We start from the raw sequence: 24,981 nt of genomic DNA, 5'->3' as shown, positions 1-24,981 counted from the left end.
TTAACAGGAAGAGTATTGGAAGAACGAACAGAAGAAGCTTCACTCGATGGCTGACGGGTACTTGTATAGCTAGGTCGGACAGACGAATTCCTACGCTTCTTCTCGCGGATCTTGGCCAATGCCCGTCTTTCCGCTGAACGAAGCCTCTTTTCATCCTCAGAATCCTCCGCCAACTCATCTGATTCGTACTCTTCAACGGCTGTCCAGCCCGCAGGACTCTTATCCGCAAAGCGAATAAGCTTGTTTCGTTTTGTAATAAGTGTCTTTACCGACTCAAGTTCGGAAATCGCTGCTGAAAGGTTCCCTTTTGAGACGTTCTTAATGGCACCGTCCACTAAGTCGTGCAAAGAGATGTTAAGTTCGTACTGTACTTTGTTGCCCTTGAAAGTAAAGGAATTTGACGCTTTCGATTCGGTTTTCAGCTTCTTAAGCTGCGATTGTGTGGCAGCTTCTTTGTCCTCGAGATCGCGCTTAAAGGCAGCGAACTTTTGATCAAATTTGACGTCCAAAAGCTGGGAAAATAACTGCAAAGTTTCAGCGTTTGATAAGGACGTATCCGAGGAGAGAGCACTCGGTTGAGCAGAGTCTCCGGTGTTGTTAGTTTCCAAAGACGCTTGAGGAACGCTCGCTGTTTCAGGACCCGACATGGCATAAAAAACTAGGGTAGAAAAAGACGCCTCGAATGGCTCTTGCATAACTTAACAAATCTTAAATAGTGTACTAGCCCCTTGAGACTCCTTACAAACACGCCTTAAATACTTCAGCAGTATTATGCAACCTAATATACATATTCTTGTGAAACTAACAAAACGTTACAAAATATATGATCCATCAATACCATGTTAATTTTCTTTTTAAAAAACTATTGTTTTTCTTGTTTTCATAGAACGTTCATACTGTATTTTTTTTTACTTAATAATGACGTCGAACGTCGAAACATCGTATATCTTTTAACTTTAAAAAAAAATTCTCAAATGTTTTAATGAAAATTTTTAACGCAATTTTTCGATCTAAATCTTTTAAAACGTCGCTTCTTTTTTGAAGATCCAGAAATTTGAGAAATTTGACCAGGACACATATCAGTGATATATTATACAGTGTTATAAGTCAACAGAAATTTTTTGAACAAATTTGACAGAAACAGGAGGGGGAGGGGTCTCCGCGGCCCGAGGACTGCCGTCTCATTTATTACATCCTCTTATTACATCACTGTATAAAGTGATACACTTTTCTGGTAATTATGCGGTTAGAACGCTTTCAGTAATAGTTGTTGTTGTTTTATCATACTGCTAGGAGCGTAATATAACATCGTAGTAAATTTTCCTATTCTTTCTGATCTTGTTTTCCGATTGAAAGATGGCCCATCCAAACCGCAAAGCTCAAAGCTCCAAACTAAGCTTGACGGAGGCAAAATAGTCAGAGAAATAATGGGGGGGATGTTGTAAAAAGAAGTGCATACAAGACATCCCGATACGTGAAATCAAGGATGCAAGGGAGCACTATTGGACAAAAAATGTCCAGGAGAGGAAAGCAATGATGACGGGGGCCGTTAAAAACGGATTAGTTTTCAAAGGAGGTTTTGTTTGTTCCAAAGCCTGGTGTACGATATACGGGATTGCACAAACAAGGTATTTCAGTTTCAAACTACTTAATAAACTAGTAATCTTCAAATGCAACACACTGCGGCACTGGTTGGATATTTGCATTCTTTCCCACAGTATCGATATATAGGTGGTAAATAAAGAATGGGAAGTATACAAAATATACAAGGTATTAAACTAAGATTTGATGGGAAGGGTATTAGATGCCGACTGTTCATTCGCACGGTAAGAAATGTCTACGGTGAAACCCCACCATACGGTTACCTCGGTAATACGGTCACTTTGTTGTTATGGCCACTTTTTCAGGTCGCCTAGCAAAACGGCCATACATTTTCTTAAGAAAAAAAAAGAAGAAGACAGACCCCCCCCCCCCCTCCTCCTCCCCCTCCCTCCTCTTAATACGGCCAAAATGTTTGGCCCATTGGTGAACGTATTAACTGGATTCCACTGTATTTTTTGTAGTTATTTTCAGTGTCTTCAAGCCGTGAGAGAAAACAGAAACCAAGCCGAAACGAAGCGGAAGCCAAAAAGGAAGAGTTTGGCATATTATTTAGCCATTTTTTTTTAAAAACTTCTCAAAAAACGCGGATCATATGCCAAATTCTTCCTCAAGGCCACTACCAGCATGCCTTTCCAAAAAGGCAGTGTACATTATGTACAAAAAAGAAATGGGTGAGAAGCCGGTCCTGGGTCGCTCTCAATTCATATACAAGATGTGGAAAAAGAATTTTCCACAAGTGTACATTCCAAAGGTATGAACATGGTAACTGGGCTGGTACACTCTTTTTTATAAGAATGTTGTTTTCCCGACCCAGGCTGAATATTCTTAGTCTCCCGCTGATTTTAGGCTGAAAGTATTCTAGTATTATTCTTAAATTGTAGCTTGTAACATTTCCATGTTAGAATATATGGCTTTGTTAGCTAGTTTTGCCATTTAAAAAAAGGAATAATTAAGTTGAAAACATATAATTGTATTGTACTATTTTCGCCTCTCAAAATCATATCCTTTTCCAAATCTCAGCCTGGGTTTTATTCTTAGAGTATTCTTCATTTCGCAAATTTCAGCCTCGATATTCTTGTAAAATACATTCTTATAGAAAAAAAGAGTGTAATGAGCAAAGCAACCTTTGCAAACCAAGCAAGTTTAGAGCTATTCTAAGCATAAAACACATGATCTGTCATTTTATTGATTGCCGTTATGTGACAGAGCACTATCTAACTATAGATGTTTCTGGTATGTTTTTATTCTAAATGATGAATAATTGATGAAATCGTTCGTTAAACTGACGCTGACAACATCTCCGTTTCAGCAAAGCCGATTTACCAAATGTGCTATATGCGTACATTTGAGGGAGCAATTAAGGACCCCGGGACTAACGGAAGAACAAAGAAAAGAACTAGAACTTATGGACCTTATGCGTAAAATTCATCTTACCCAACAAATGTGAGTAAAAAGTGTCTGTTATTTACTATCTAACCACGTCTCACAACTGGAATAAGATTAACATATTAGGTAGTTAAAATTCATTAGTTTTGAAACACTGATTCTCTTGTTTGTTTGTTTTTTTAAAATTACCTGAAGGCTATGTTCCTTTCTTAGGGCTGAGAGGGAGAAATATTACAAACACGGATTGAAGGCGGAGAAAGAGCCGTCAAAATATATTTCTATAACCATTGATGAGGGGGGCGTAAGGGTTTGCGGTATTGCGGTATTGGGTCATTTTTGGTGCGGTGTTGCGGTAATTTTTATTTCAAAGTGCGGTATTGCGGTTTTGAGAGTCCAAGCGGTTTGCGGTAAGTTTAAATTTTACGCCGCGGTAGTCGGTGAAAAAATCGTTGTGTCGCGGTGATCTGCTTCTTTTTCACGACAAGAGGATACAAATCCTAAAAGGTCTCCCTGGCTAGCCTGCGTGACCTGTGTGCACAGTCGGAGATTGTATTGCGCAAACAGTGCAGACAAATCGTATGGCTTCTAATTTCAGTTAATACTTGATATGATTAACGACATTAACTTTTTCCTCCAATGATACGCAAACATGTCGCATTATTTATGACTTCATGGACCTTGTGGGAATAGTCAGCTTGGTTAACCTCCTTTATACCAATCTTACCACCACTTTCGTGCCAGTCGCCCAACAATATAGAGCTATCCAGAGGGTCAACTAAGTGATCAGTCCGATATTCCAGCAAATAGTGAGGTCAGTGAGATAATTATAATTTGCGTAGTGTCGAAAGATAATCTATAAAGTTGGTGTGGTCTAAAAATTACTACTTGTCCTTCTCGTTGTGCATGCAGGAATATAGAATGTACTAGTATTCGTGTGTGCTTACCCTACGTAGTATAGCAGCCCGGGGGTGGTGGTGGGGGGGTACTTCCTGATAAGAGGCTAATGAGGATGTGCCGCAGGATGGGGTCGCATTTTCACGACTGGATTGACTATAATGGGGTCGCATTTTCAGAGAGTTTTTTAGAATGGGTTCGCACATTTTCTGCTTTTTTGGGGTAAGACAGTTCGTCATATTTACGGTTAGCAAAGGTACCAGAATGTTTGTATAGTAGATGAAAAGTAAAGTGTTCTTCATTCAATCTAAAACATAGTCTGCTACACAGCCGTTTTTAGTGTCGTCACGCAACGCTAAAAACGACACTAAAAACGGCTGTGTAGCAGACTATCTAAAACAAGGTCAATTCATAAAAATAGAAAGTGACGAAGTTGGGATCGCGAAAAGTAAATATTTGTTCAAAATGACTAAGATGGGGCCTATAATTGGCCACAGAATAGACTGAAATGGGGTAGGGGCTCTGAGAGGCCAGCGACACATACCAACCAAATATTAACCTAAGTACCCCCCCCCCCCCCACCCCGAGCATGGCAGTTTTAGATGGTTTTGTCGGCAACACCACTGTGAGCGGCGAATCAGCTCCTGCCCCAATCTCCTCGTCCGCGCCCGCTGTCACAGCGTTTTGGGCATCCCCATTCCCAAATCCCTAGCGCTGATCGCTTCGACTTTGCCTAAATTATTTCAGACTGGGGAAAAGTCGGGATTGTCAATCACGAATTTACGGCTGAATAGTGTAGATGCATGTTAGAATTATATCGTCTGACACTTTTCGCCGGGTTTATTGCGCAGAAAAAAACCCATAGGCAGTAAACGTTGGCTCAAAACGGGACGAAATTGCAATTTACAACCGCATAACATCCCTTCGCTGTACAACGCTTCATTTTTTGCAACGCTTCAATTTTATTTAATAGAACTGTTTACCAGCGAGAAATGCCGCAATCGCCGGCAGCTGCGATCGTCTGATTCCATACAGCCAAAAACAAGAATACTAAACAAAACAATCAAAAGACAAACATGAATAAAACTGCGTTTTGCGGTGTTGAATTCATAGTATGCATGACATTTGAGGCCTGTACAACTTAACCCCGCAGCGCTGCTTGACACACAAAAGGCTGTCACACAATTTATACCGAGGCCTCTTGCACCTACCGGACAGAAGAAATTAATCTGTTGCCGTTTTGAGATGTAGTAGGGGCTTCTATTAAATCAATTCCGACCGAGTAGCACACCTTGGGAACAACCTTCACAGGGTGCAAAAGTATTATCGCGGTCGGCGTGTCCAGAAAAAGGAGCAGAGTGGCACTCTTCGAAGACCCTCGCTTTCTCTTCCTCGGTGAACAATTCTTCGTAGCGCTGTGCCATCCTTCTCCTTGGCCACCTAGAACAAGGACTCTAATTTTGAGTCATACTCCAACTTTTTGGCAAATTTCGCAGAGTCGTTTTTTTGCTTTGTAAAGCCTTCCGGATAAGCCTTCTTTTTAAGATACTGGAAAAGATTTCTATATTTAGCGGAAGCCATCTCTAAAACGTTTTCGATTTTCCCGCGAAATCCAGCATTTTTTTGGAGGGGATGACCAAAACACTAGCGATTTGGGCATCCCGGGAGGGTACCGGGGGACGCCCAAAACGCTGCAGTAATATGAGAAGGGGATGCCCAAAACTCTAGGGATTTGGGAATGGGGATGCCCAAAACGCGGGGATGCCCAAAACGCTGTGAGACCGCCTTATTTCGACTTATTATTTAGCGCGCCTAACCAAAACCGCCATGCTACGCAGGCTAGTGTGTGCTGTGTGCCCTTCGAATCCAAAAGGCAGGCCGGGTCGTCGTTTTGAAACCCTCAACACAGAACCGAGTTAATTGTGAATCTGAAACAACCTCATAAGAGTCAACTGTTTTCCGTCCGTTTATGATCCAGGTCAGTAATATATAAAGTGATACTAGAAAACTCCTGTTGTATCATTTATGTAAACGTATACATGTAATAAACAAAGCTAAACGAGTGCGATGATCTTATGTTTATCGTACGCTTGACATCGACGCACCTTGATTTGGAAACACTGACATAAAAGTATTATTTCTATTTGAAAGGAGGATTTGTAGTATTGACAACGTCAACTTTTTCCCATTTGTTACTGCGGTTTCGGTATTTGGCTAAATTTTGATACGGTATTGCGGTATTCTCGCGCTACCACGTGCGGTATTGCGGTATTCGTACCCCCCTTACGCCCCCCTCCATTGATGGCATGGACCAGAACAAGCATAACCTGCCTCATTTTAACACCTCAACGAAGGCAATCAATCATGACAGTTAAAACTCATTTAATATTTTGACATTCCTTTACAACTTACGTTAAGAGTTTCGCAAGATATAATTTCAAATATTTAGTAATTGGTTTCTAGTTTACAAGCTAAGCAGAACAACATGATCATATAAATTTATGTGGGACTTACAGCGGTGCAGTATATACCTCGAATCTATAGCTCACATATGGCATCTTTCAGATTATATATCATGATTAACATAACCTATTTTTTTACTTTTGTAAAACAACAACGGCACGTTTTATTAGTGTAATAACCCAAATTATTCCTGAAAATTTCCTTTAAAACAGATCGATGGAAGTGCCTGACGTCTTAAAACGCATATCTCTAGCTGGTGTGCTCGTTAATCATGATCGAATAAGTTGAAAACTAAATTTCCACTTTCCATGCTATATATATATATATGGCGCATTCAATATGAAGCCACAGAAATAATATAAGGGCAACCGACATCAAAAGAAAAATATATATATATTTAAGTGCGTAGATTTATATATTTATTTCTTTATTCATGTATTTCAGATCAAACTGTCTTTCCTCGTCGTCGGGGATACGCACGAAGACATTGATCAAATGTTTTAGTGCTATGCCCGAAGACTTTCAAAGCATGATGCCAAAACTCTGCCAGAGTTAATGGAAGAAATTCAAGCAAGTTTTTCACCTTCAGTTAAAGTCAAACTACTTCAATCCTTGTTCGATGTAAAGGAGTGGATGTCAGGTCACGTCGGTGATCTGACTGGACATACCCCCCAGCATCAGTTTAAAATCGTAAGAAACAAAGATGGAAAGGCAGAGGTAAGTTAGCTGACATTCTCCACTCATCTCTTACCCTTACAAGTACAGTTGTACAGTACCTAAAATGATTGCGGTAGTCTAGGATCTTTTGCGGTCCATTTTGGGGATCATTACGGTACAATGCTTTCTAAATATTCTGGCGTTTCCCACTATACAATTCTTAATAAAAACTACTGTTCTTTTCAAGGTGGCATAATAAGGCTTTGGAATCCACATTGACATTAATGAGCAAAAGCATCTTTTTAAGAAAACAAGTTTTCAAAGAATACATTCTTCTACTTCTTTCTACTCTTTTTCGTCGCAGATGTTTTACAGAAAATGGCCTTCGACAAAGAACTGGTCTCCAGAGGGGAAGGGAATCACCGTGCATACGGGTGTCCCCTCTGGAGACCCATCTCTATCTTCGCCTGTCATTGCCAATCTAAATTTAGAGAGGATCAAACAGGACCTTCCCAAATTTAGACTGCAATTTACCAACGCCGAACAGAAATGGTAGGAAGACTTCATCCGAGATCACAGTCAGACAGAGATGGAAAACTCCGGGGAAAACGCCCGCGAGTAAAATGGATTCTTCCAACCCTCAGGGAAGATGAAATTGACGAAAGACCGGATGATGAGGCAGTTGAGAGGTATGCTGCGCTGCAGCAGCTTCTTTCAAAGGAGCAGAAGGAAGTGAAGGTAAACAAACACTGTATACTTCCTTCTCACACCTTGCGTTCACCAAATTCCCTCCTTTATTTATTGATCCGATTGAGCTTATTGATCGTTTTTTTCTCACGTGGCCAATATGGATATTGATGGCGAGCGTTCAGTATAAAAACTGTGCATGGTTGAACTCCATGTAGACCATCAGTCCGTTCCAATGAGGTCAACGTGACGTTATGAGAAAACAATTAATGAGTAAAACTGTCATTTTAGGTTTCAGTGCGTGGGAAAAAAAGGAAAGAAAAGGGCCCAGCCAAGAAGTCATCGCAAAAAAAGCAAGAAAATAGGTAAAAAAAAAAAAAAAAGGTTCATCCCCGTCTTTCATTACCTTAAATTGTCACTGTTGCCTATACAAGCGACGGTTGTAGTTCTATTTATTAATTATTTATTATTATTATTCATTCAAAGTATTTCCCCAATTCGGATTGGCTAAAAGAACGCGAATAATGCACCATAACCAGTTACTGATGACCAAATTTGGAAGAATTTTGTGTTTAATGAATGAATTAAGAGTCGTGAATGAGAGGACAACAGACGTGCCCTCTTACAATACATTTTTAACATGTGAACAGTAAGCTCGGACGTTGAAACGACGTCAAAAATGCAGCCCGCTACAGGTTAAGGCACCGTTACCGAGAAGACCTAGGGACGAGGTTGAGTTGTTTTGGTCGTGAAAACAAAAATGGCGGACCTTTCACTCGGTTCAAGAGTTACAACTACTGCTGGAACTAGGCGAAATAATAGCTAGGAACATGGCAAAAACAGTAAGAAGACAACTTGGAGGGCGACATCTGCTATTTGAAGAATATTTGCAGAGCTGGACAAACCTAAACGTACCCTATCGAAGATGAACTTAACATTGGTGCAGGTAAGAATGTTTTAGCTATGTTTTTGAATGAATAATAAAGCAATTAATGAATTCGGCTTTCGTAGGATACTACTCTCGACGGCTCAAATCAATCTCTCCGAGGATTTACCACTGTTCAGAGCCCTTGGCTCCTCGGTCAAAAGAAAAAGTGCGAAGCCAAGCGATTAGCTAATATATTAGCATTGCCATCACATCACCAACGTTGAACTTTAAAAAAGGCACAAGGAAAAAAAAGGTGCCGCAAAGTTAGAAAGAAGAGGACGGGATATGAATAAAAATTGAGAGTCTTCAGCGCGAATCCCCACCCAACTAAGCCCCACCAGGCCCTCACCCAGCACCACCCTCTCAGCGGCGCCTGGAACTGACGCCGCTAATTAATTTGTATCTTACTGATTTATTTTCTGTTTCTTAGAACTCCAGCATGAATATTGTCTTTTTTCCTTTATCTCCACAGTCTGGAACTGAGGTCTCATGGCCAAGGAAGGCGACCTCGATTTTACAAACAGTACAATTTTACGAGGACATTGCAATGATTAAAGTTTATTTTTGAAACTGTTGTTCCAGAGTTGTTGTAGCGTTAATTCAGGGGAAGAGACGGCTGTCATTGTAGATAAATAGTTCGTGGTTTTTGCGATAAACGTATTTCTATTGGTATTTAATTATAATTAATATGAACAGTGGATACTAAAAATCAGGACCTCGGCACAGAACTGAGGATGAAAACGGTTCTTTCATACTTGTCTCCCTTTATTTTGTCCCTCGCAACCTTTGAAGCAATAACAATATTACTGCGTAAAGGGCAGGTCTAAAAACGGGTGTGGAAAATGACACCTTTTGGTCTGAAATTGGGTTAGGATTTGAAGAACCGAGCGGTACATCTCGGGAATTGTTGGTGGGTCCCACCAAGAATTCCCGAGAGTACACCCCCCCTCCCACCCGTGATATGTCCGTCTGCATCATACATCCTTTATAAGCATCCCCTTGAGTGACTCGTATCGTTGTGAGTGGTTAGGTATAGAATAGTTAGAACTCTAGATCTTTCAAAGTTCTCACGATGCAGACTGCTGTAAAGTGTACAAAGAGCCTTGAGCGAAATTTGATACGATCGTTAATAGAATATCTTTGATTATTTGACGTTGCTCTGGAATTGGGCCAACTTGACCAAAACCAGGTGATTTCCGACAGACGGTAGAAACTCTGACAGGCTATAAATGAATAGGGCGGTCAGCAAAAACTTTATAACAGTGAACAAAACAAAGTCAATCTATTAGGTCTTCAATTGGGCCCCAGTTAATTGAACAGTATCGAATTTATAGCCTTTTATCAGCGTGCGTTCACTGGGCCAGGTGAGCATCAGTTTCCCCTCAGTCGTAAGAAGATAAAATCCGATAACCATTCCTTTCCTGGGTGCTCAAACAGAATTTACTGTTTTAAGAGACTTTTTTTTTTGTAAAATTTGTTCAGCTTCAGAGACGTAGTTATTATTTATTCGACAAACTGAAAACTTGTTCCTATTTAAGCTTCTACGTGTGTCATTTACGATAAACAATTATGACTGCCAACCCCATCAAGATTATACGTACAGAGCCTGCGAGACAAATGAAATACGATTAATAATCGTATTCTAGTTCACGTGCCTTTGCGTGAGTGGGCTTGAGTCACTTTGACTTGCAGTAGCCGATTGACAGCCAGCCCTGTGATTGGACACATTTTGACAGCTCCTCAACTTTGTTTTGACCTCGGTCTTCAGTGAAAGAAGGAAACGGACGTCAGGAAAAGTGTTGAAGCATTTGTGGCGCGATCAACGAAAATTTTCCAACAGCGCGCGAGGGAGAGCCACGTTAAAGTCAGTCGAAGCATCAACAATTGTTTGCAAAAGCTTGCCTACCGCGGATAAATGCACTTTTTCTTCAGCGAGTTTCTTACTCTATGTGGTTTGAAATAACTGTATTATCAAGTTTTTTTACTGGAGTGGACTGGCGTAGGCTTTTTGTGCAGCACGTTTATTGTTTCTCCTCATGAAGACAATCCGATAATCATCCTCTCGTTGGACGTTCGAACAGAATTACTTGTGTCAAGGCTTTTGGTGAAACTCAAACTCTTTATTTAAGCCTCAGTCTTAAAATTATTAACAGCCGGATTTATTGCAAGAACTGAAGAAAAACCTGGAGTATGTATAAACCTTAAATCAGGGAGCAAGATCTATACTACTTGACACTGAATTATGATTCAAGAAATCAAAGAGACAGTCGCCTTTTAATTAGAGTTTAAAGACCATGACTTTTCACAAACGTTTTATAATTCTGCAGTTACTGAACGCGGGGGAACATCGATTTAGGTGAGTTAGTTTTCTTCTGACTTTTAGCACCTTATCTTGACTTTTTAGTCAAAGAGGTGATTCTAGATGGTTAATCTTCTTTTGACGTTAATTAAACAGCTGGCAATTTAAACACTTTTGTTTGTGTTATTTACTCTGCTTGACTGATTCCCGCGAAAACACCGATTCGGCGCTAAAACTTTGATGATTTGGTTCTCAAATCTGTCTGCAATCTGCGTGTGTTTTTCAACTCGCTGCCTCGGTAAAAGTTTTCAACAAGAAAGAGAAAGCACTGTAGTCTTTCTCATTAGTTATTATTCCGTACAACTAAACCTGATAAGAGTTCTTTTGCCTTTTCTTTAAATCATACCACATGTGAAATGAGGGAGAGAAATCTCACGCGTAGCGTGACAACAGGCATAGTTGATTTCAGCTTGCACAAGCTTTGTAGACCGTATTCCAAGTACTCTTCGATCTTTTTTAAAAAAAGTACAGCGTATGGCAAAGTGTTGTTAGGATAAATTACATCCTAAAAGGGTTTCTTATTTTGATTATCAAATTGAAGATTATTTTTGCGGTCTAACGGCAGTGAAAAAATTCATCTTTCATGCCCTACGGCCGGGGATAATATTTTCCTGGAAGTGAAAGTTGTTCTCAAAACACACAAGTACTGTTTTCTAAAAGCATCTCTGAACGGTTTAGTGAGTCAAACATTAAACAATAACATAACAGATTTTACTTAAAATTATGTGAATTTTTGTCCCGCAGACGATATTAAAGTGTTTTTCCCAGATCAGACTGTATGCTATCAAATTTCAAACTGGGGTAAACTTTTCAACGCTCAGTACAGTGCGTATAAAAGCTGTCTTGTAAGAAATCCGTATTATTCTAGCTTTGTCTGGCCGTGAATATGAATCTGTTTTTCGAAAATATATATTTTTTTATTCTAGTCTTCGTTTTGGAAAATGCTGAAGGTAATTTTCTCCATGATTCTGCGAGTCGTGTTCTCAGGTTTCAGTTGCGTGAATGAGCGCTTCTCACCATCTCATCATGGCGCTTTGATAATTCGGTTTGACTAGGTTGGTTTGTCGTCATGCAGTCTGGTTACACATATTTTTCTAGTTTGTAGAAAATGTTCTCTTTCCAATCGAATTGGAAGCTTTCAGCTACTATTTTACCATGAGATGAAAGACATAAAATTACCGCTTCCGCTCGTGTGATTACAGACAAAAAAAGGCAGGCTCGTGAGTCTCCAAAATACAAATCTGATCGATATTTATTTTCAGATTTTGAGGCTAGAGAGGTATCTCACCCGTTTGTTTAAAAAAAGAACACGTTCGGTTTTCTCTTTTCTGGCTGAAAGTCAGCATCTAATTTGTTGATACTGCAATCGCCGTGAACACGGACTGTTTCTTCAGGTTTCTTGAACCCTGCCAAAATATATGGACCGCTTTCGGTGAGGAAGGAAAAATTCCAGAAACAAAGCTGTTCCTCTGGCATTAAAAAAACAGTAGTGAAAGCTTTTGAGTTGAACTAAAATTGAAAACCATTATTTTGTCCAGGAATGTGGTTAACAATAATAAAATTTCTCACAGCAAGTGTAATTCACGCCAGTGTTTACCACCAACGCGTTGAAATTGTCAAAGATTTAAGCAAGAAAAAAACTGCGATAGCGAGTTATTCTGCAGTAATTCATTGTCGTTGCATTTGGGAAGAATTAAGATGTCTCTCTCCAAGTTAAAATTCAAAGGAAGAGTAATTTGAACTGAAAAATATGCATTAACATTTCACTTTTTTGATATCGGTTATCATAATTTCATGCACAGCAAACTCACCGAGGCCGCCCGCTCGCGATGTTAGCTTATTGCAAAAATAGAGCGAAAGAAACTAGCTTTCTTTGACAAAAAATCGATAAAAAAAGAAGCTGAATGGAAACTTTGACCTCTCGAAAAGTTTTTTGCGATGTATTTTTGTGAAAACAGCGACCTTGCAAAAAAGACTTTGAGTTTGTTTTCTTTTTTGTAATGGCGGCCGTTAGCTTTTGAGTTAGCTTTACTGCAGAAATTGACAACCTTACGATTAATAACTACAAAGCGTGCCAAAGATAGTCGTCAATTTCACGATTATTAACCACGAAGCCTGTCAAACGTAGTTATTAATCGTGATTTTCACGATAATCATAACTATAACAAAATTCTCAAATCTGATTGGTTTTCAACTGCCCTGATTTCAGCCTTAATAGGACAGTTTAATAGGACAGTACGCGTCATGCCTAAGTAATTGGACAGTACGCGCCATCACGCGCGCGCTTAAATGGCTTTTTTTTCATAGCTAGCGAAAAAATCTTGGAATTTCTTGTGTTTTGATTTAAAAAGAGCCCTATATATCACAAATTTTGTTAAAGTTATGATTAATTGGTAACAGAACTTTGTGTCGTCCAATTCGGTCTGTAATCATACTCGTGATTAAACAAATCGGACTCCCGCTACGCGGTCGTCCGATTTTGTTAATCACTCGTATGATTACAGACCGAATTGGACTCCACTCAGTCCTGTTACCATTACTTATTAACTATGTTTGACATAATTATTAGTCGTAAATGACGTCCTTTACGATCAATAATTACAAAGTACCGCTCTTTACGGTTAATAAGTACAAAGCCCGCCTTTTGTAGTTATTAACCTGGCAGATTTCACTACAAAGAAAATAAAAACACTACAAAAAAATAGCGACACCTGTTACTGGGAGAATCAAGGAAAAACATAGCAAAACATGGGAAAACAGGGGAAAACGTAGAAAAACACGGGAAATCAGGGCGAATCAGAGGAAACCATAGAAAAACAGGGAGAACGAAGGAAAAACATAGGAAAACACGGGAAAACAGGGGAAAACGTAGAAAAACACGGGGAAACAGGGGTAAACATAGAAAAACACCGAAAAACAGAGGGAATCAGAGGAAACCATAGAAAAACATGGGAAAACGGGGGAAAACGTAGAAAAACACGGGAAAACAGGGAGAATCAGAGGAAACCATAGCAAAACATAGGAAAACAGGGGAAAACGTAGGAAAACACGGAAAACAGTGAGAATCAAGGAAAAACATAGAAAAACACGGGAAACAGGGGCAAACGTAGAAAAACAAGGGAAAACAGGGAGAATCAAGGAAAAACATAGAAAAACATGGGAAACCAGGGGAAAACGTAGAAAAACACGGAAAAACAGAGTAAATCAAGGAAAAACATAGAAAAACACGGCAAAACAGGGGCAAACGTAGAAAAACAAGGGAAAACAGGGAGAATCAGGGGATAACATAGAAAAACGGGAAGAATCAAGGAAAAACATAGAAAAACACAGGAAAACAGGGGAAAACGTAGAAACACACGGGAAAACAGGGAGAATCAGAGGAAACCATAGCAAAACATAGGAAAACAGGGGAAAACATAGAAAAACACGGAAAAACAGAGAAAATCAAGGAAAAACATAGAAAAACACGGCAAAACAGGGGCAAACGTAGAAAAACAAGGGAAAACAGGCAGAATCAGGGGATAACATAGAAAAACGGGGAGAATCAAGGAAAAACATAGAAAAACACAGGAAAACAGGGGAAAACGTAGAAACACACGGGAAATCAGGGAGAATCAGAGGAAACCATAGCAAAACATAGGAAAACAGGGGAAAATGTAGAAAAACACGGGAAAACAGTAAGAATCAGGGAAAAAACATAGGAAAACATGGGAAAACATAGGAAAACAAGGGAAAATAGGGGGAAACGTAGAAAAACACGTGGCAACAGGGAGAATCAAGGAAAAACATAGAAAAACACGGGAAACCAGGGGAAAACGCAGAAAAACACAAGAAAACGGAGAGAATCAAGAAAAAACATAGAAAAACAGGGGGAAACGTAGAAAAACAAGGGGAAACAGGGAGAATGAAGGAAAAACATAGAAAAACATGGGAAACCAGGGGAAAAAGCAGAAAAACACGAGAAAACGGAGAGAATCAAGAAAAAACATAGAAAAACAGGGGCAAACGTAGAAAAACAAGGGGAAACAGGGAGAATGAAGGAAAAACATAGAAAAACATGGGGAAATAGGGGAAAACGTCGAAAAACACGGGAAAACAGTTAGAATCACGGAAAAACATAGAAAAACCCGGGATAACGGGGAGAATCAAGAAAAAACATAGAAAAACATGGGAAAACAGGGGGAAACGTAGAAAAACAAGGGACAACAGACAGAATCGGGGAAAAACATGGAAAAACATCAGGAAACAAGGGAAACATAGGAAAAACAAGAGAATACATAGAAACACATGGAAATTTCTATACATATTGGGGACATAATATTGATCGAGTAATCAACAGCCATCTTTTTCAACTTCAAGGCGAGTTTTTGGGAAATTTACAGTGCTGTAATAGTTTTACAGGGAAAAAGATCGTTAGCTACATCAAAGCGGAAGATGGACCAGTCTTTACAGTGTACAGTAAGGTACGATATGTAGCGAAGCATTGTCACAGATTTATTCATACACTGTACGTGTAATATTTTCGTACAGCAATATTCAGATCATATTTTACGCATTTAAGCTTACGTGTAAGCCTAAGTCTTATGTTTAGATTCCCTTCACATCAACTGTTTGTGTGAAATAGTATGAAAATGGCTCCTGCAAGCATAATGTATGAGTGGGGTCGTACCCCGGCCGTACGGAAATCCTAATAATTAGGATTTAGGATTTGATAATTTATCAAACTGGACCCTTCAGCGGCAAAGCTAAAAACAATTCTCCACAAGGTACGGTTTTAGTTTTCTTGTGATCCAAGAAACCTGAAGAAACGTAAGCTTACGTTTTATTCTTGTGTTTATTCTTGTGCTTCTGTTAAGGCCATCCTCACCAACGTTCATATTTAAATCTCTTATGCTTATGCTTGCATCGCCAAAACTGCACTTGCATGTCCATTTTACACACTGTATACAATGTAATTCCTATGATTTCAGGGCAGTAGCTAAGAAAAAGATAACACGGCTTTTTTATTAGTCAAGCTGGCTGTTTTATTCAACTGCATCTTCAAAATTACCCCTTGACTGTTTTGTGCAGCGATAACCACAATATGCATTTTCTTGATTATTATTTTTATTATTATATATCAACAAGCAACGAGTTTATGTAGTCACAATTTATACAAAAGCTCTGGCTCATATATGCAACTGTCCATGTGTTGACCTTTTCCCTTTTCTTTTTTTTTCTTTTGTTTTGCAAAAGTTAGGATTAACAATTTTTTATTACTAATCATTAGTCTAACAGGCCTTCATGTCCTCCAATTCAGTCAGTAATCATGCAGTGTTGTACAGCTGTACTCGTGATTAAACAAATTGGACTCCTGCTACACAGTTGTCTGATTTTGTTAAACACTTGTACATGTATGATTGCAGAGTAAATTGGACTCCACTCAGTCTTACTGAAATAGTGAACCTACGTCTTATTTGCAGAACCTCTAATTTAGAGCGAATTTTCAGTTGCTAATTGTGATATTAATCATTCTTTGACAGGTTCAGTTTTCAAACAGAAGGGAGATTTAATTACTACCAAGGTTCAAGCAGTGCTATGGGAGGCAATAAATGCAGCTAAGAATTTACACATTTTAGCCTGTAAACTGGATTTACTTAAACCTTCAACACTGCATTGTATATATATATTATATATATATATTTTTTTCATAAATGTCTTGCTAGCCTCCTAAGTGTATGTTTACAACAAGTACATGACTATTTCTACATGTTAAAATGGATTGAAAATTCAGGGTACTACCATAAACTATTAACAATGTTCAAAATGTACAGTACTCACTGTTGTCGCTAAATTTCGTTTACCTTTTTTCATTAAAATAGCATTGTTGGCCTTTGAAGATGCCTCTTTATTGAAACATTATTTGTAACTGTACTTCTGTACTTTAGAAATGTAGCATGCACTTTTCAACCCAGGCCAGCTCTTGCCTCTTGACTTGATAGCTTTAACATTACCATGAAAGCCAAGAAAAATCTTGTTTACATTTTGTGCTGTGTGTAATACATAAAACGGCCTGAACACTGTATTTTTAATCAGGCCAGCTCTTGCCTCTTGACTCGATAACTTTAACATTATCATGAAAGCCAGGAAATATCTTGTTTACATTTTGTACTGTGTGTAATACATAGGAGACTTGCTGTCCTGGTTGGTCTCATTGTCAAGCTTAGTCCCTGAGCTAACTCGCTATGGGTTGGAAAGGGGCCTCCATGTCAATCCCTAGGGGGGGAGGGTGCTGCAAAAGCGTTGTACCTTCCGTTAGTCCTGCTGTGGGAGAGTCAGTGCACTGGTCATGTCTGCCTTTAGTTTGTCATGTCAAATTCTTGTAACGTTTGAGGCCCATTGGCCAATGAAAGCATTCCCCTCAAGCGCCTGCTAGGCTGGGGGGGGGGGTGGAGGAAGTCAGGGGGGTGATTTAACCTTGAATTCTCTGCTTAGAACTTGGTTAAGTCTCAAGCATCCTCCTTCATTTAGGGCCTTTAAGCAGCTAGAGTGTATGGACAAGTCCAGAGTGTCTTTTTGATGGCCTTGAATGTTTCTTTTGCTAATCAGGAACCAAGAAGAGAGTCACCTTAAGAGAACCATGGGTAACAGCTGAGTTTCTTGGCGATTTTTACTTTAGTTGAGTCAGTTTAAGGTGTGTGGGCTCCTAGAGTCCGATGGTACAGTTTACAAGAATTTGACATGACAAACTAAAGGCAGACATGACCAGTGCATTAAAAGTCACTAGCTGAAGCTAAACAGTGATAGCATTATTGCTGGAAATAGATGGTAAAGTTCTCTCGCAAAAGTAACAAGATTTTGCGATGAAATAAACAACATTTGAAACGTCGAGAAATTGTAATCTTTTAGTCAGCCAAACCGTGAGGCCCACAGCTCAGTGTCGGCCGAAAACAGATTAAGAATCCACAATCTCTGAGCACAGAATAGGTTTTCTAAGACTAAATCACCTAAACTAAACACTCACGAAGCGTTTTTATGCTTGACGCGAAGTATTCTAGTAACACGAACTCAACCGCACATACCTGAGATTTGTCTGTCAACACTTTCGGTAAATCACACAATAAATGACTTTCGCAGCAATCACAACAGTTCCCAAAACCACTCATAATATTTCCACACTTAACACGGGCGAAACATTGTCAAATTACTCCGTAAAACTCTCGCTTTCTCCACATAAATCGTCACATGGAACTTTTCTCGACTCACTGACAGTCGATTTATTCAAGATCCCGGATGTAAACCAGTGGTTGAAAAGGAGACATACAGCCCCCGCCTTCCACACAGTAGTAGTAACAAGTCTTTGGCCTGGTCAGAAATCAGCTTGAATTTCCATCTTGCCTAATAGATTTCAACCCTAGAACCTACTTGTGAGGCCAAAGACTTGTTACTGCCAACAACAAAGCTCGCAATATCCAATCTTTCCGTCTCAAGCCCGGGATCAGTCTTTCACCCGTGTAGCCCGAAATGAGACGAAATACCAGAAGACATTGGACGCAGCAGACTTTGCCAGACGTGAGAATTGTTCCTTCATAAGGCTTAACGATGCCTTCCGGAAAACTTTGCTCAAGGCAGCCAAAAAAACTCTAAGACAAAACACAATGAAAGCCGAGTTTGGTCTAATACGCGCGCTGATTTCAAATTGACATACAGAGAGAATTATGGGAAGTTATGAAAAAAAAATTTTTTTTGAAGGAGGGGGTGGGGTGGGTTATAGGTTAATAGCCAGCAAGAAACTCATCAAAGTCTATCTACTGTGGCCTATCCAGTACCGATTAAATCAATAAAAAGTAAGTATGAAAAGACAAAAAAACATGTTCCACTACGAGGCTGAGTCATAGCTATATAACAGAGATTTCGGTAGCCATATTTTTGCAAATCCAGACAGATATATATATATATATATATATATATATTTCTTAAACTTGAATAGAATAAATTTTGGACAGCGCTCAACTCTGAGAGGAGCAGTGACTATAATGATCAATGGTAGTAAGATTTCAATTCATCGTTTTATTGCGACAACGCTGTTTCGTGTGGTCAAAGAATGGCCACACTCATCAGGCAATATTCACTAATGACCGTTAAATTACAAGAACTGGCAATAAAAGCTAACTTGGGGTTGCTATGGTATTTACAAACAGTTACTATAGGCTATACGCTTGTTTAGACTGCACAAATTCTTCTTACAGATGATTACATATTTTTCAAATAGGCATAAAATGCAAAACGAAATGCAATTTATGCCTATTTGAGAAATATGTAATCATCTGTAAGAAGAATTTGTGCAGTCTAAACAAACGTAATGAATAGCAAGCTCATGCCCACACAGAACCAGATACCCACTCAAGAACTTTGTTGTCAAGTAACACAATCTTTTTGCAACACACGATTTATTTTATCACCTTATTACGCCTTTCATCGCCAGTACTAAATGTCACGTAGCATCTATTTTTTAACTGTTTTTACATCTCATAGCAACCATAACGTCGCTTTTACTATAGCAACTGTTTGTAAATACCATAGCAACCCCAAGTTAGCTTTTATTGCCAGTTCTTGTAATTTAACGGTCATTCGTGAATATTGCCTGATGAGTGTGGCCATTCTTTGACCACACGAAACAGCGTTGTCGCAATAAAACGATGAATTGAAATCTTACTACTTTTGATCATTATATATATACATATATAATTAAGATTAAATTTGGGAACGCAAAGATTAACACCATTTTCTCTTAAATTGTAAGACGTTTCTCTTATGCTAAAAAAGTTTCTAATATATTTTTCGGCCTTATATTCCTTATGCATTTAAATAATAGGATCAGAGATTGCTTCCTAAAGTGTCCATTACAACTTACATATATTTAAGAGTTCTTGGTAGGACAATGATTTCCCGTTCCCTGTCAGAGTCCTTAAGATATAATGATTGGCGTCTTCAATTTTATTGGCCTGGACTTTCCCCACCCCTAACAGGAGGGGACTACAGTATTCTAGATGTGGTAAAATGAAAGACTTGTATAATGTTAGCATAACGTCCATAGGTACAAAATGCCTAATTCTCCTAAGTGCGCCAGTCTTCGCGTACGCCTCCTTTAGCTGACTAGAAATATGCTCTATAAAGTTTAACATGCTATCAAGTTCCACGCCCAAGATTCTAATAGAGGGAAGTTTAGTAACGCCAGAACCATTCAAAGTTAAGTTAAAATCGTATTTGCAAGGACCGATCGGAAGGGCTTGTGTCTTGGCATTGTTTATCAACAAATAGTTTGCATCGAACCACTCCGACAGGTGGCTGAGACCCCGGTTCACAACAAACTGCAGGGCAATGACAGAGACATCTGATGCATACAGAGTCGTGTAATCAGCGTATAATTTCAAAGACACGTCCGGGACCGCATAATTCAATTCATTAATGAATATGTTAAACAACATTGGCCCGAGGAGGGACCCCAGTGGAAGCCCCGCCCTCAACTCTGAATAACTTGAGCACACACCGTGCAAACAAACCCTCCTCAGACGATCTTTACACGTCTTTAATCAGTAGAGACCTTAAGATCGAGGTTTGGTCATTTTACTGCAAACGAGAAACTGCGGTTTGGGGTTAACGGTTTCACGTTACCCTTCTACCCAAATTTGGGACTTACTCCTATTTAAGCTGAGAAATTGTTTTCAAAAGTACGTTTCTGAAATAGAATTCGATAATCAATAAGCAAAAGAGTTCTAGAAGGTTGTATTTCTTCTCAAACGTGGGTCCATTGTGTTGTTTTAGTGGGCAAAAAAAACCTTGCGGTAGACCACTTACCTCTGGAGCGTTGTCTAGCCGTACAAACGTGAACCTCAAACCGCAAACCTGACGCAAAGGCCGTAGTCACGTGACATTTTGACGTTCGCGGTTCGCGAAATGCGGAAAAACCTCAATCTTAAGGTTTCTACTGATAAAGATTATTTCATCATTACAATGATGAAAGCGAGGTTTGATGACATGTACTTCATGTAAGACTTCATATACGTCGTAAGCCATTCCCATGTCAAAATTTGGGGGCTAGGTCGATTTATGTGGTGGGGGGGGGGGGGGGGCGGCGTTGACATTCAGGAAGGTAGTGCAGAAGAGAGAGTCTCCAGATTTTAGATCTCCAGAGGCTGGCATCTCTGGTGAGGAGGTTGATCTAACAATCGGTTGTATGGTCCTCTGTATATTAAATAGACATGAACTTCAAAAGGACCGCGATCAAATATGCTGCAGAACGTAGGATCTATTAGAGGACCTGATCAGCCAAATTATACAAGGAAGACATATTGAATTTGGCAAAGCTAATTGTACTACGGCCAGGCACTATTTGACTGCATTTCACACAACTTAGTTATCCACATAAATATCACGAAGTTTGGCAATTGCTGTCGTTAATTATAGAACGTACATGGAAAGCACCAAAAAATTAGTGGAAAAGATCCCAGTTGAGATATCTATGGGTAGGCTTTGGTAGATTGTGCTAGCATAATTTTAAGCATAATTCAGCAAAACGAGCATTATTTTAATTTTTTTTTTCAGTTTAGCACTGCTGGCATAATCCGCGCTTTTATGCGTTGAAAACAAAAAAAAAACCATCATAGCTCTAGAATAATTCAGTTTGTATTTTATTTCTGTATTGTTTTTGGAAAATATTGAGGTCTGTGCTAAGGCCCATGGTCAAATATAGTCCGCAGGCGGCAGAGGTGATCCTGTGCATAAGACTGAGACTCAGGCCACCACGCTTATGGCTCAGCGGCTCGGCCCCTCAGATGGCGTCGACCTCGAGTACATCCACTTCCACCACTTCCAGTGCCGTACCGAGAGCTTTAATAGGGAGCTTAAGCAACGACGACGGCGACGTCAACGAGGACGGCTTAAACGCAATAGGTTTAGATTGGCAAAACAACAACTTTGCACGTGCATCATCCTTTTTTGTACATTTCTTTGCGGTCGTTGCACGACTACGACATGAAAATGCCTAATTTCACGTTCTGTGAAGGACGTGAGCAAAAGAAAACGCCATTCGTTTTCTCTTCCTCAACTTCGATACTGTGTTTTACAATTCAGCTCTAGAAAAAAATTGTCAACATTTGACGAATTGAACGAGATGGAATAAGCGCGATAAAGTTGGAAGCAGTGCGACTACATTTTTTAAGTGACGTTTCCGTAGCCATCGCCGTCGTAGTTGCTTAAGCTCCCTAATCTCTAGAGAACATGTTCCTAAAAGTAATTATACCGGAAAGTACAAGGAAAGAGGTAACTCAGATCCAAAGAACATGAGTCCTCGTAATCGAATCGAAGAATTCCCAGGGGAAAATTTGTTTGTTTGAGGTGGAAAACTATTTTGCAATGGGTGTAAGGAGATATTGAGCTCTAAAAAGAGCATTCTCAAAAACCACCTGGCTTCCAAAAAACATGCCGCAGGCAAAGATAAGTTAAAAGTGAAAAAAAAAAAGCGAGATCATGTGCGCACATGCGTATTTGCCACGCTAAAGACTGTAAGACTGGAAGGTGGACTATATGAATCTTCATTAAAGTCAAAATTGATAGAGTTAAGCTACTGATGATCTTTATTTTCCTTAAAATCAGTGTAACATCTAAGAAGCATAATTTCGGGGACAGAGAGCATAATTTTTAGAAAGTAGCATAATTTTGGTATAATTTCTAAAAAATATGAGCACTGCTAAACGCATATGCTTTTTTTTCGAGCACAATCTACCAAAGCCTATCTATGGGGGGGGGGGCGAACAGTGACTCTCATACAGGCGGGTATTCTTGGCCCCTTTTCTCTTCTTTTTTGAAATGAACAATTCTTGGCTATTCTTGTACGGCTTTTGCCTGTTTTGCCTAACTATCCATGGCCTTCTTTAACTTTCTTCTTTACAAGTCTACCCTTTTGCTAATTTGAACATTTTCGTAGTCGTTGTTGTTGCAATGAAAATCCTTGATGTAACTTTTGCGCTTTTTGCGAAACTTGCGGACTATTAGAGGGCCTCTTCCGTCTTTTGCTAAATTTATTTTTCTTGGTATTCTTGCTATATTTGTTAGCGTGTGTCTTTCTTAGCAACGAAAAGTTTTCGTTCGCGATTTTTGCGAAATTTGTGGACTTCTGGGGGGCATTCTTTACCTCTGTTCTTTGAACTTTTCCACAATTGGTTATTCTTGGTATTGATTCGATATTTGTTAAAGTGTTTCTCTTTTTGCAAGTAAAATTATTGTTACTTCTGCGATTTTTGTGAAATTTGTGAACGTTTCCCTTGCGCCAAAAGCCTGGTTAAGCCAGGGTTTACCAGGGTGCAAGCCTGGTTGTGCTAGTGACTCATTATTTACAAGAAATAGGTATTCACTTCAATATAATTGGTGTCACAGAAACTAAAATCACCAATTCTAATGAGAATACAGGCCTTTCAAACATACCCGGTTACGTTTTTGAACACGTCCTGTAGGCCTCTTTGTCGATGAAACACTTAGTTATTCAGTTTTAGAAAAAACTTTCACCGAATCTTTTCAGGCATTGTGGATAGAAATTTCTTTTGTTAAGAAGAAAAACGTAATCTGTGGAGTCTTATACCGTCAACATAATTCTCCAGAGAGCTTTCTTAAATACTTGGAAGAGACTATCGACAAATTTACTTCGACAGGGAAGAATTTATGTCTCTTAGGTGATTTTAATTTATGTCTTCAAAAAATCGAAACTTGTAATTGCAGTCGCGACTTCTTACTGGCTCTTCAAAGTTGTTATCTCCTTCCAACTATTGATAAACCAACACGTGTTCACAAAAATTCTGCGAGCTTAATCGATAACATTTTTGTGAACAATCCTGAGCAGGTGCTAATCAGCGGTAATCTCATTACTGATGTCAGCGATCATTTTTCGCAGTTTTGTATTTTGACATCAACAAGAGATAAGATTAAACGGAAGCAAATTAAAAAACGCGATCTTTCGCATTTCAATCCCGATAATCTTAACAGCGACCTTGCTACGATCGACTGGAGTTGCATCATTAAAACGCACGCAAATAGTGTAGACGAGCTATTTTCAACTTTCTATAGAAATTTTAATAAAATTATAAATAAACATGCACCGATTAAAACCCTTTCTCGACGTAGGATTAAACAATTTTCTAAGCCTTGGATTACAAAAGGTATAAGAACGTTAATCAAAGAAAAAAACAGACTGTACCAAATTGGCGATCAGGAAAAGTATAAATATTATCGAAATAAAATTTGCAGTCTCATAAGTCTGAGTAAGAAACACTATTACTGCGCCTTTTTTAATAACAATTTAAGTAATATGAAAAAAACATGACAAGGCATAAATGAATTATTAAATCGCTGCAAAAGAAAGTGTAAATCTGTTGGTAAATTAAAAGACCCAGATAACAACAATAACCTTACTAATGATTCCTCGCGTATACCTAATATCTTAAATAAACATTTTTCAAATGTTGGCAACATCTTAGCAAGCAAACTACCACCGGCAGAGCGTCCCTTCATAGACTACCTAAGAAACTCCAGTTTGCCAGAAGTTTCGTTTTTCTTCAGACCTGAAACTCCATCCGAAATTCAATTTCAAATTTTATCTATACCAAACAGCAAATCGCATGGCTTATACTCCTGTCCTACTCAACTTCTTAAGAGCGACTTTCTGTAAATACCACGGATAGGTGTGCAAGGTGGAAAAATCGAAATCCTCTAAACTTTGTCACAACAAAGCCCTTTGGAAACTATTTTAGAAAATACAAGACTCAGTTCGTTTGACTTAATATTTTCCAAAATAATAATTTTTTTTAATTTTCACCTTCGAGAGGCCTTCAAACCACCGAAAAATGTGCTTGATACCCTCGCTTCGTGAATGGAAACGGAAACTAATACCATGACTTTTCTTATATTAAACAATTTTATAATCCTTCCTTTCTACCTAAACGTTGTTACAATTTCAAAAGATTTCAATCTGATT

The 24,981-nt window shown here is 39.0% G+C and overlaps 1 protein-coding gene across 1 annotated transcript; it reads left to right on the top strand.

Annotated features, from left to right (window-relative positions):
* The first annotated feature begins 3,016 nt into the window (after window positions 1–3,016).
* LOC140946559 (uncharacterized) lies at window positions 3,017–7,056 on the top strand. Its single transcript, XM_073395686.1, has 4 exons — window positions 3,017–3,045; window positions 3,202–3,281; window positions 6,187–6,236; window positions 6,790–7,056. The coding sequence occupies exons 1-4, from the start codon at window positions 3,017–3,019 to the stop codon at window positions 6,847–6,849; spliced, it is 219 nt and encodes a 72-aa protein (XP_073251787.1). The 3' UTR covers window positions 6,850–7,056.
* The last annotated feature ends 17,925 nt before the right edge of the window (window positions 7,057–24,981 follow it).

This window comes from Porites lutea, chromosome 8 (genome assembly GCF_958299795.1).
Source record: "Porites lutea chromosome 8, jaPorLute2.1, whole genome shotgun sequence".
In the NCBI taxonomy this organism is placed as follows: domain Eukaryota; kingdom Metazoa; phylum Cnidaria; class Anthozoa; order Scleractinia; family Poritidae; genus Porites; species Porites lutea.
The sequence above is the reverse complement of the archived record's forward strand: the minus strand, read 5'-3'. Positions and strand labels throughout refer to the sequence as shown.